This window comes from Elephas maximus, chromosome 8, assembly GCF_024166365.1.
Source record: "Elephas maximus indicus isolate mEleMax1 chromosome 8, mEleMax1 primary haplotype, whole genome shotgun sequence".
NCBI classification, from domain to species: domain Eukaryota; kingdom Metazoa; phylum Chordata; class Mammalia; order Proboscidea; family Elephantidae; genus Elephas; species Elephas maximus.
Genome location: NC_064826.1, coordinates 98,041,569 through 98,054,215, shown reverse-complemented (window position 1 = coordinate 98,054,215; position 12,647 = coordinate 98,041,569). Strand labels below are relative to the sequence as shown.

Genomic DNA, 12,647 nt, shown 5'->3' with positions numbered 1-12,647 from the left:
GTGTTTGGGATCTTAAAAGCTTGCGATACAACTATTGGTCTCTACTCTTCTAGAGCTAAAGAGAAGGAAACCAAAGACTCAATGAAGAAACTTACCTATAGGACTAAAAGCCCACACAAACCACGGCCTCATCTGTCCTGAGAACAGAAGAATTAAATGGTGACTGGCTACGACTAATGACCCTTCTCACCAGGGACACAATAGATGGTCCCAGAAAAGATGTGAGAAAAATGTAGAACAAACCTCAAATTCCTAAAAAAGGCCAGGCTTATTGTACCAGTAGACACTAGAGGATCCCCCGAGACTACCACTCAGAGATACCCTTTAAACTTGGAAATGAAGCCACTCCCAGACATTACTTTTCAGCCAAATCATAGACTGGCACATAAAATAAATGTTACCCACGAGTACTGTGCTCCTTTAAATAAACATCTACATGAAACCAAATGGTGAATATTTACCCCAAAGCAAAGATGAGAAACAGAACAGCCAGAATGGAAATAATAAGAATGCTGACACATTGTAAAAAATGCAATCAATGTCATTGAACGATATGCAAAGAAATTGTTAAATAGGAACCTAATCTGCTATCTAAACTTTCTCCAAAAATACAACAGAATAAAAAAGAAAGAGAAAAGTGGGGGGAAAAAAAAAGATGAAAGCCTTGAAACTCTATGCAGCAGTTCTACTCTGTCCTACAGGGTCATTATGCCTTGGAATTGACTCGATGGCAATGGTTTTGGTTTCAGGTACTATAAACCAAGCACTAAGAGATGGATAAGGCTCTCATAGATAGTGGGAGAGATGAAAGTTAAAACAATTACAGGAAGTTAAATATTCCGCTTGAAGTAAATATAGGTGGCATGGGTGAAAATAAAAAGGGGGATCCCTTGGGGAAAAGGGTCAAGTAAACATTTCCAGAGGGGATTAGAGTTGGACCTTGTTTTTAAAGAAGTAAGAACATGCATGGAGATATTCCAGGCAGGGAGAACAGCGAGGTAAAGGCAAACAGATCTGAAAATCTGGGTATATTAGTGAAACTGCAACTAGTCTGCATGGCAGGACTAATGGACAGAGGAAGAGCAGGGGAAGGAGCTAGGTTATATATGATTCTATACGTCAAAACAAGCAGTTAAGGCATTTTTCTGATGAAGACTATGAGATACTCTTCAGCATTTTAAGTAAGTGAATATTTGAATATTTGCAATTTAAAAATATTTCTCTGGCAGCAGTGTGTGGCATGAATTGGAGGGTAACCAGGCTGGAAGCAGGGTGCCTGATAAAAAGCTATGGTAGTGATTTAGGTAACAGAAGATGTCATGGATTGAGTTATATCCCACAAAAAATATGTGTATCAACTTGGTTAGGCCATGATTCCCAGTATTGTGTGGTTGTCCTCCATTTTGTGATTGTAATTTTATGTTGGGAGGATTAGGGTGGGATTGTAACACCACCCTTACACAGGTCACCTCCCTGATTCAAGGTAAAGGGAGTTTCCCCAGGGTGTGGCCTGTACCACCTTTTATCTCTCAACAGATAAAACGAAAGGGAAGCAAGCAGAGAGTTGGGGACCTCATACCACCAAGAAAGCAACACCAGGAGTAGAGCACGTCCCTTGGACACAGGGTCCCCGCGCCTGAGAACCTCCTTGACCATGGGAAGATTGAAGACAAGGACTTTCCTCCAGAGCTGACAGAGAGAGAAAGCCTTCCCCTGGAGCCAACGCTTGTAACCTACTGGACTGTGAGAAAATTAATTTCTCTTTGCTCTCAAAGCCAACCACTTGTGGTAGTTCTGTTATGGTAGCACTAGATGACTAAGAGAGCAGAGGGCAGGTGGCTTGGTGAGATTCAGAAAATGTTTCACCAGATGTTGTGCATGTGTGCACACGTGTGTGTATGCGCTACCAGGGTAAAAAAGGTGGGAAGACAGTAAACAAGAGGAAGGAGCCAAGGAAGAGCTCCCAGATTGTTTCAGACGACTGGGTACAGAGTAAAGCCACAAACAGAGATACTGACTATAAGGGGGAGATACAGCAAAGCATAGAGAGCTCTACTAGCCAACAAGGCTAGAGCTCGGGAGAGATCAGCACAGCAGAATCGCACATCATTAGCATTTCCATGTTTGGCTGAAGCTAGAGATGAGGAGGGGAAAGAGAATGTCCCAGGGCAAGAGCGAAGAAAAACCGGGAGAGGTCAAGCCTCTGGGAAATGTCATTTGTTAAGGGGCAGGCAAAAGAACTGATAGAAACAAAATCAATCAAATAGATCTTTCTCAAAGAATATGAGTTAAATTTACTGTTGTACTTTCTACTGGTACCCACAGTGAATATATTTCTATGATTTTTAGCTTAAAAATACATCCTAATTTAGTACTTTGCACCCAATACATGTCTGCTAAATAAACAGAACACAGTTTACATTTATTAAGTACGGAGTTTGTTGAAGGCTGGTTAATGAAATTTGACAAGATATCCCACAAAGGTGAAGGGACATCTGGGGGGGGGTATTTGGTGACTGACAGGATTACGAGTAGTACAAAAGTCTGGGGTTTGGGAGAGGTAAAAAATTATCAATGAGCAAAGTAGATTCTGAGAAACATTTTAGGACCAGCCTCTTCTAAGTAGGATGTTAAGGGGAATCTGAAGTCAATAATTTTTTAAAATGTGATCTTGAGGTCATCAATGAACATGGTGAAGAGATTCCACTGAAATGGAAAAAAAAAAAATCACAAAAGGAAAGCAGAGTTTGTAAGAACATTTAAGTAGTTATGAATGGAAAGTGGCGTAGTCAATCAGAAGAGTAAAGTGTATAAGGAATTATATTACAATTCAGAACTACAAGTTAGAACCCAATACTCCTTTGGTACCAGAGTCACTTGTATTATTTCCTGTTTACGTTACCTTTTTGGTTTCTTCTTGTTTGCCTCTTGAGTTTTCTCCTTTTTCTGCACTCCATAAACTGCCCTTGTCAAATCGGCCACGAAGACATGCTAGTTCTTTTTCACGTTCCTAAACCCAACAAAAGCTGTATTTTACCCAAGAGCCAGTAGTGTTTAAGAATAACATCAAATCAGTACTAAAACCTCCTTTGTCTTCAGTTTTAAGACAAAAAATTTCACAATACACAGGGAATAAAGGGCAACAATATTTCAAATTTGAAACAAGTGTGATAGAGAATCAAGATGTTATTTATCTCAGTCAGAAAAACTGGGATCAGAATTCACATTTCAATTTCTAGGTTCTCTGCTTAGACCACGTAATAGAGTTAAACACAGTAAGTTATACCTGCTTGAGCTGTTGTGCTACATTGGTAGTAGATGAAGATGGGTTTTGCTTGAATAATCTTTCTTGGATAGCCTTTGTATTTGGAGTGACAATGGGGGTTCTATGGGGCGTACTATGAGCTGGACTCTCTTTGCTGTGTTCTTGACAACGCTCCGCAAAGCGTTCCAGGAAAGGCTTAATTCCTGCTCCTCCTACAGAAAACACACACGTTTTTGGACACTATTCACAGTAAGTAACAATTATGATTTCTAATGAAAAAGTTCTAAAATCCGTTACTGCTCCAAGATCCTTTGATTTTAGGAGTTAAGCTAGTTATTCTACCAGGAATATTCATTCAGAAAATAAACAGTATGAAAATAGTTAAAAGTCTTATCACACTATTCTATGTCCTAAAATTTATGTATAGAATTTAGTTCTTGTATAAGAAAAGAGGGAAAAAAGAGAGAGTGAGAAGCCAGTGGGAGGGCAGTGGGGATTAGCTAACTCTCAAACTGAACAATCAGAGCCTAAATGGCTGGGAATTGACTGTATGTGTACCAATAAACCCATATTAACCACCAAGTGTCCTAGCCACGATAACTTTTAGCAACTTATATTTCTACAGACCAATTTATTTTATCTTGCTTTTACAGTCTGCTATATGAAAATCTATTTTTTTTCCTTTTTCCCCCTCAAAAGCAAAATTAGAGATTATTCACTTTATCAAAGAGATATCTTGATTTAGAAAATCTGAAACCAGTACTCATATGAAATAGTATGATGTATATTTAAAGTATGGCAAATTGACGTCACCTCCATCATGAGGATGCTAGGGGTCATATTATGTACATCAGAAGTTGGCCGACTTTCTCAGTAAAGGGTCAGATAGTAAATATTTTGGACTTTGAGGGCCATACGGTTTCTGCTGCAACTACTCAACTCTGTATTGTAGTATGAAAGCAGACACAGACAATTTGCAAATAAATGGGTGTGTCTGTGTCCCAATAAAATTTTATTTTAAAAAATGTGCTCTAAAATGAGATTTCTAGTTTATATGATTTGTCTGCATCAAAAAGGATAGAACAAAGTACCCAGTGTGGCCACCCTAGGTTAAATACTTTGACCAGTAAATGGGCTGGTCTATACTAATGAATATTCATCCAGTCAATTAAGGCTGAAGTTGAAGAAGTCACATTCAGAATGTTTGAGCATTTGCCCTGGCAAACCAACACTATACCATTCACAACTGCATGTTAAATGCTGAGAATAGCACCCTAAAAACTGTCAGCAGTAACTTCAGATTTTTAAAAAACGCATAACCTGGTGTTGTAGATTTGTCTTTAGATTGAGATTGTAGACAAATTTCTCTATTTAGTTCTTCTTTGGACCGCACTGTTTGGGATACAGATGACTTCACAATTGGTTTCGATACATCTGTTTTCAGAGGACTAGCAGGATTTTTTTGAAGTAGCTCTGGATTTTGTACTTCACATCTTTTACCATCATTGATGGATGTAGTGGAAGATTTCAGTGGGGAAGAAGGAGCTTTCTGAAACATGGTAATACTTAGGGTAAACAACAAAGTTCACAATATCTACATGTATCCTATAACAAAGCAACCCAGATCCTATTTGCTTTTGTAGACTTATGTAGATTTATGGAAAAAATTTCTTGCCATATAATAGGTCAAACCAATTTGGAAGGTATGAAAAAAAATCAACATAGAAAATACTATTATAATTTAGTCTATATAATATATTCTAGGGTAATTTAGCATGGGGGTAGGGTTGCTCCCTATTTTACAAAACAAATGTTTCCACATTATTATACTAGTACTTTTATTAAATTCTTAACTGTATTAGACCAAATGACCTATTTTCTGTATTTTAATTAAGTCAACATCAATTTTACAAAATAGTAGCATGTACTTGATGGCTAATTATAATAAATTAGCTTGGCTGCTAATGGAAAGGTTGGCAGTTAGAAACCATCCAGCAGCTCTGCAGGAGAAAGACCTGGCAATCTGCTTCTGTAAAGATTACAGGCAAGAAAACCCTATGGGACAGTTCTACTCTGTCATATGGGGCCGCTATAAGTTGGGAACAACTCAACAGCACAGAACAGCAGCACTATGCTAAGTACTTTATGCACATGATCTCATTCAAACTTCCCAAAAACCCTTTTCCCCATTTTACAGATAGAAAAATAAGGCTTCATAAGATCAAGTAACTTACCCAAAGCTACACTTGTAATTATTATGTCACAGCTGGACTGAATACAGGTCTAATTCCAAAGCCCAAGACAAGCCTCAGAAACACAGCATTCTTTTGTTGTAGTTGTCATTATTGCTGTTTAAGATTGTTTTTAAAAACTGTCGATGTAATATATTCAAAAGGAATGCAATGAAAAGTGTCCTGCCCACCCTTGTTTATTATGTCTTTTCAAAGATACGCAGTATCTTATATTTAGACCCACACATAAAGAATTTTAATGGAGAAATTTTCAGTGTTCTCCTGATGACCAAGACTATCATTCCATTATTATATACCTTGGATTTGCATTAAATTGGCGTAGTTTTAATTGTCAACTGCTACTACATCTTGGGATGGGGTTTCAAACTTATCATTTTTACTTTCTATGGAGCCATAAAAATACATGTTGTTGTTCGGTGCCATCAAGTCGGTTCCAGCTCATAGAGACCCTATGCACAACAGAACAAAACACTGGCCAGTCCTGCACCATCCATACAATCATTACTATGCTTGAGCCCATTGTTGCAGCAACTGTGTCAATCCATCGTGTCAAGGGTCTTTCTCTCTTTCGATGACCCCCTACTTTACTAAGCATGATGTCCTTCTCCAGGGGCTGGAGAAAATACATACTTTAAACATATTATAAAATACATACCTATTCACATCACCACTCCTAACAAAAAATAAAGTCTCCAAAGATCAAAAATTCATCTACTTACCACAGAGCTGGAAATGGAGGCATTACTCGAAGACACATCCACAGTCCTCGAGGATGGGGCTTTATTCAAAGAGGCATCGCCATCCCTTTGGGAACAGCATGTAGCTTCCTGCTTAACACTGCTGCTATTGATCTTACCAGATGCTCCACTCGCAGTGGAAAATTTGGATAAACAAGTGGTACCAGGCTGTTCTTGTACACTGTTTTGCTTTGCAGATGAGTGATTTACATCATCTTCCCAAGAGCAAATAGTTGCAGCAAGGTTGGCCAGACGGCCCCTTCTCCCAAGTGGAGTTGCTGAGGCATCTGAAACTGGTGGTTTGGGAGGGGAGGCAGCCTTTTCCTCTGATGGCATTGGTGAGAACAGCGAGCTTTCTGGTTTATCATCTGAAAATATTTCCAGAAAACAATTAAAAACCACATTCAAGGGTTATATATAGTCATGTATTCTACCAGTGTCACCCCATATACACTTCTAAAAGGAGGTTAATAGGTTTAAGAACCAATAAAAAGTTCCTTGTTACATCTATGTTTTGATATTTTTGATGGATAATGGATGCTATACCACGTTTCCATTATATAGGTAGTTCTGGACTTATTTGAGTTTTGACAAACCACACAACCACCTGTTTTTTTTTAACGTCATATCATTAGTAACATGTACTACATAAACAGTGTTGCAGCAGGTAATTTGCTGATGTTATCATTCTCAGGTGTTCACTCACAGATGTTCAGTGTTACAATTAGCTGTTCAAAACACTTCAGTATAGCAGGCTATGGCCTGGTCTACAATGAAGTCAGTGTCAGTGCTGGGAGTCCTAAAGGATGGAAAATTGGGCAATGTTCAATTCTAATAACATAAGACAACTGAACTGCACATGTGCCTGACAGCCGCTACAACTCCAACTTCATTGTTACGACACTAATGGTGACTTCACTGTAGAAAAGCATGATCTTATTCAGCGTTTTGTACCATCAAAGCATCGGCTATTAATCTGAAGCTGAGTTGTTCAAGTTTCTCACACTGTAATAGCACATTGCTTATACCCCCAATAATATGTCTAGCAAAAGAACTCATGCCGCTGTAAGTTCTAACCCAAAAAAGGTGAGGAAGGCTCTAGACGTGGCTATAAAGATGAAGATCGTTAAGGCCTATGATAATGGAAAGAAAGTCGGTAAAATAGCAGGAGAGGAAGGTTTGTCTCATTTCACCTTTTAGACAATCATTAAGGATAACAGAATTATGGAAGCAGTCAAAGGAAAGATTGGCATAAAATTGACAATTTTAACAAAGAAGAGGCAAAGGCCAATCCAAGAGATGGAGAAGCTGTTGATTTGCATAAAAGGCCAAATCCAGAAGAGGATTCTCATGAGTTTACTGACAATTTAGATGAAAGCATGCAGCCTTTTTGAAAACCTGAAGGAACAGCAAGAAGACTACCTCGAGTATTTTAATGCCCCCAAGGGTTGGCTTCATCGCTTCAAATGCAGATTTGGCTTGCACAAAGTGTGCATAACTGGAGAAGCAGGAAAGCCAATGTTGAAGCTACAAGATGAAAAATAGCTACCACAGCATATTTTCAACATGGATGGAATAGGCTTGTTTTGGAAAAGGATGTCAGAACGGACCTACATTCACAGAGAGGTGAAGTCAATAACTGGTTTCAAGGCATTTAAAGATAGAATCATCCCTGTGCTTGGAGAAAATGCTGTTGGATTTAAATAAAACCTTTTCTTGTTTATCGTTCTGAAAATCCTGAAGAACTCAAAAACAAAGACAAAAATAAGCTGTTGGTCTACTACAGAAGTAACTCCAAGGCCTGAGTGATGATTGTGTTATTCAAGGACTGGTTTTCAAATTGTTTTATCCCAGAAGTACATACTGACTGCCTTGAAAGGAGCCCTGGTGGTGCAGTGGTTAAAAGCTTGGCTGCTAACCAAAAAAGGTCAGCAGTTTGAATCCACCAGCCACTCCTTGGAAACCCTATGGGAAAGCTCTATTCTGTCCTATAGGATGACTATGAGTTGAAATCAGCTTAACAGCAATGGATTTACTGCCTTAAAAAGTGTTCCTATCAAGATTCTGCTGCTATCTGATAATGCCCCAGGACATCCTCCTCAGGTAGATGGCCTAAATCAAGATGAGAAACTGCACAAAGCAAGCCCTCATAAATTTAAAAAGACTGGAATCATACAATACACAAACATAGGGAAATTAAACAACACACTGTTAAACTACCAATCGGTCAAAGAAGAAATCAAAAGAGAAAGCACAAGCTTCTTAGAGTCAAATGAAAATGAAAGCACAACATACGAAAACTTATGGAATACAGTGAAGGAAACACTCAGGGGAAAACTTATATCAGTAAATGCCAACGTGAAAAAAGATCTCAAATTAACAGCCTAACTCAACAACTCCAGGAACTAGAAACAGGACAGCAAACTAAACCTAAACCTACCAGAAGAAAGGAAGTAACAAGATCACAGCAGAAATGAATAAATTCGAAAACAGACAAATGATAGAATCAATAAACCCAGAAATCGGTTCCTGGAAATATCAATAAAATTGACAAACCCTTAGCTAGACAGACAAAGAAAAAAGGAGAAAAGATGCAAATAACTAAAATAAGAAATGAAAAAGGAGGCATTACAATTGACCTGATATAAATAAAGAGAATTATGACAGAATATTATGAACAATTGTATGGCAACAAACTGAATAACCTAAATGAAATGGACAAATTCTGATAAGTGCACAAGCTACCCAAAGTGACTCAAGAGGAAATAGAAAATCCCAACAGACCCATAACAAGTGAAGAGATTGAATCGGTGAATAAAAACCTCCCAACATAAAAAGTTCAGATGGCTTCACTGCGGAATTCTACCACACATTTAGAGAAGAATTGACACCAGTACTGTTTAAACTCTTCCAAAAGACAGAAAAAGAAGGAATACTCCCTAATTCATTCTATGAACCAAACATAACCCTGATACCAAAACCAGAAAAATACCACAAGAAAACTACAAGCCAATATCTCTTATGAATATAAAACAAAACCAAACCCATTGGCGTCGAGTCAACTCAGACTCATGACAATCCTATAGGACAGAGTAGAACTGCCCCACAGGGTTTCCAAGGAGCGGCTGGTAGATTCAAACTGCCAACCTTTTGGTTAGCAGTCGGTTTCTTAACCACTGTGCCGACAGGGCTCCCTTATGAATACAGATGCAAAAATCCTCGACAAAATACTAGCAAACAGGATCCAACAGCATATTAAAAGAGTCATACATCATGATCAAGTGAGATTTATTCCAGGAATGCAGGGATACTTCAACATTAGAAAATCTATCAACATAATATACCACACCAATAGAATAAAGGAAAAGAACCACATGATCATCTCAACAGATGCAGAAAAAGCATTTGATAAAATTCAACACCCTTTCTTGACGGAAACCCTAAAGGAAGATTGGAATAGAAAGGAAATTCCTCAATATGATTCAGGGTATATGTGAAAAGCCAACAGCCAACGTTATACTTAATGGAGAAAAACTGACAGCTTTCCCTTTGAAATCGGGAATAAGACAAGGGTGCCCACTCTCACCACTCCTATTCAATATTGTATTAGAAGTCTAAGCCAGAACAATACGACAAGAAAAAGAAATATAAGGTCCAGATAAGAAAAGAAGTAAAATGATCTCTATTCACAGATGGTATGATCCTGTATATAGAAAATTCCAAAGAGACCACAAGAAAACTTACAGAGGTAATACAGAAATTTAGCAAAGTTGCAGGATACAAGGTCAACAAACAAAACTCAGTTGGGTTTTTATATACCAGCAGTGAGAAATCTGAAAGAGCAATTAGGGAAACAATTCCATTTACAATAGCATCTAAGAGAATAAAATACCTAGGAATAAATCTAACCAGGGACATGAAGGGCTTATACAATGAAAACTATAAAACACTGCCAAAAGAGATTAAAGAAAATTTAAATAAATGGAAAGGTATTCCATGTTTATCAACTATGTTTATAGAAGACTTAATATTGTTAAGATGTCAATACTGCACAAAGTGATGTACAGATTCAATGCAATCCCAATCAAAATCCCAACAGACTTCTTTACAGAAATAGAAAAACCAATCCTCAACTTTATATGGAATGGCAAGAGGCGCCAGATAGCTAAAGCAATGTTAAAAGAGCTGAGAAAAGTAGGCGGACTCACACTTCCTGATTTTAAAACACACTACAGTAATCAAAACAGCCTGGTACTAGTAAAACAATATATATAGACCAATGGAATAGAACTGAAAGTACAGAAACAAACCCACGCATCTATGATCAGCTGATCTTTGACAAGGGTACTAAGTCCATTCGATGGAGAAAGAAGAGTCTCTTCAATAAAATGGTGCTGAGAAAATTGGATCGCCATATGCAGAAAAATGAAACAGGATCCATGCCTCACACCATACACAAAAACAAATTCAAAATGGATTAAGGACCTAAATGTGCAAACTAAAACAATAAAATCCTTAGAAGAAAAAGCAAGGGCAACACTGTCAGGCCTAGCTTTCAACAATGGGTAATCTAACATAATAACGAAAGCACAAACAGCAAAAGACAAAATAAATAAATGGGACCTCATAAAAATTTTTTAAAACTTCTATTCATCAAAAGATTTTACAAAAAAAGTGAAAAGACAAGCTACCGACTGGGAGAATATCTTCAGAAACCATTTATTCACAAGAATCTAATGAACAAAATAAAAAAAAACTTCAACAACAACAAGAAGATAAATAGCCCGATCATAAAATGGGCAAAGAACTTGTATACACATTTCACCAGAGGACATTCAAATGACCACAAAACAAATGAAAAGATGCTTAGCATCATTAGCCATCAGAGAGATGCAAATCAAAACCACAATAAGATACCATTTCACTCCCACTAGAATGGCAAAGTTTAAAAAAAACAGAAAACAGCAAATGTTGGTGAGGATGTGGGGAAATTGGAACCTTTATCCACTGCTGGTAGGAATGCAAAATGGTAGAGCTGTTGTGGAAAACAGTGTAGCAGTTCCTCAAAAAACTAAAAATAGTACTATCATATGACCTAACAATTCTACTCCTAGGTATATACCCAAAAGACTTAAAAGCAAAGACTTGTACACCTATGTTCATTACAGCACTGATCACAATAGCCAAAAGATGGAAACAATTAAATGCCCATTGACAGATGAATAAATAAACAAAATGTGGTGTGTATATACAGTGGAATACTACTCAGCCAGTAGGAGAAATGAAGTCTTGTGGATGGAGCTGGAAGACATTATGCTGAGTGAAATAAGTCAATCACAAAAGGACAAATATTTTATGACCTCACATATATAAAAAGAAAAAGCAAATGTACAGAGAACAAAGTTTATTAGTGGTTACCAGGGGAGGGAGGGGGAAGGGGGGGATTAATGGTGATGGAAATATCACATTGATTATGAATTACGGTTGCACAACAGTTTATTATAATTGTTGTCAAAAAGTTATATACCTGTAAAAAGCTGAATTGGCAAAAGTTATGTGATAGGTATATTTACACAAAAAAAATAAGAGTAGCTGCTGAGATTGCTTCTGTACAACCAAAAATCTCATGGGATTCGGTCTCTTGGTTTGGAGGTTTAGGTCACGGTTTCATGGGACATTCTAGCTAATTAGCCTAATAATGTGTTTAGTGCTTCTGTTCTACCTCCTAGTTCGATCCATAGTGCCTGGGGTCTTAAAAGCTTGCAAGCGGCCATCCAAGGCACAACAAGTGGTTGCTATTTAGCTGGAACAACAAAAGGAGCATTAGGAATAGGCGGATAGGGAATGTGCGGCTAGTTGCCTCTATGAACAACTGCCTCCTTTGCCATGAGACCAGAAGACCTGGATGGTGCCCGGTTACCACTACTGAACATTTTCATCAAAGATTCTATAGATGAATCCTGATCAAAAGGCTGGGCGGGTTGGGGGATGCTGAGCAGAATTTCAGATTCTCATGGACTCCAGACTTCCTGGAGACATGAAGGTTGGATGAGCCTCTGAAACTAATGACCTGAGAAAATCTTTAAACCCTAAGCCAAAAATATCCCCTGAAGTCTTCTTAAAACCAAATAATAGTTTACCTTAACTAGAAAAAAAAAAAAGTCTACCTTGAGCATCATGCTCTTTTAAGAACAATCTCTATGGGATCAAATTGACAACAGCAACTCAAAAGATTAGATAGGAACCTTAGGGGGCAGTGAATAAACGGGGGAAAAACAACTCAGAAAAGGAGGGTGAGAATGGTTACACAACTGGAGGGATGTAATCAATGTCACTAAACGATACATGTATATTCTCAACAACAACAAAATTATATTAAAAAAATGTGAAAGT

General features: G+C 37.8%; 1 protein-coding gene across 2 annotated transcripts in view; it reads right to left on the bottom strand.

Moving 5' to 3' along the window:
* The window catches only part of ANLN (anillin, actin binding protein), a 70,635-nt gene that overhangs the window by 36,935 nt on the left and 21,053 nt on the right, over window positions 1-12,647 (bottom strand). For both annotated transcript variants that reach the window (XM_049894166.1, XM_049894167.1), the window contains exons 4-7: window positions 6,237-6,622; window positions 4,586-4,814; window positions 3,287-3,477; window positions 2,903-3,010 (exon numbers count right to left, since the gene is read on the bottom strand). In XM_049894166.1, coding sequence (XP_049750123.1) covers window positions 2,903-3,010; window positions 3,287-3,477; window positions 4,586-4,814; window positions 6,237-6,622 — 914 coding nt within the window. The remainder of the gene's footprint in view (window positions 1-2,902; window positions 3,011-3,286; window positions 3,478-4,585; window positions 4,815-6,236; window positions 6,623-12,647) is intronic.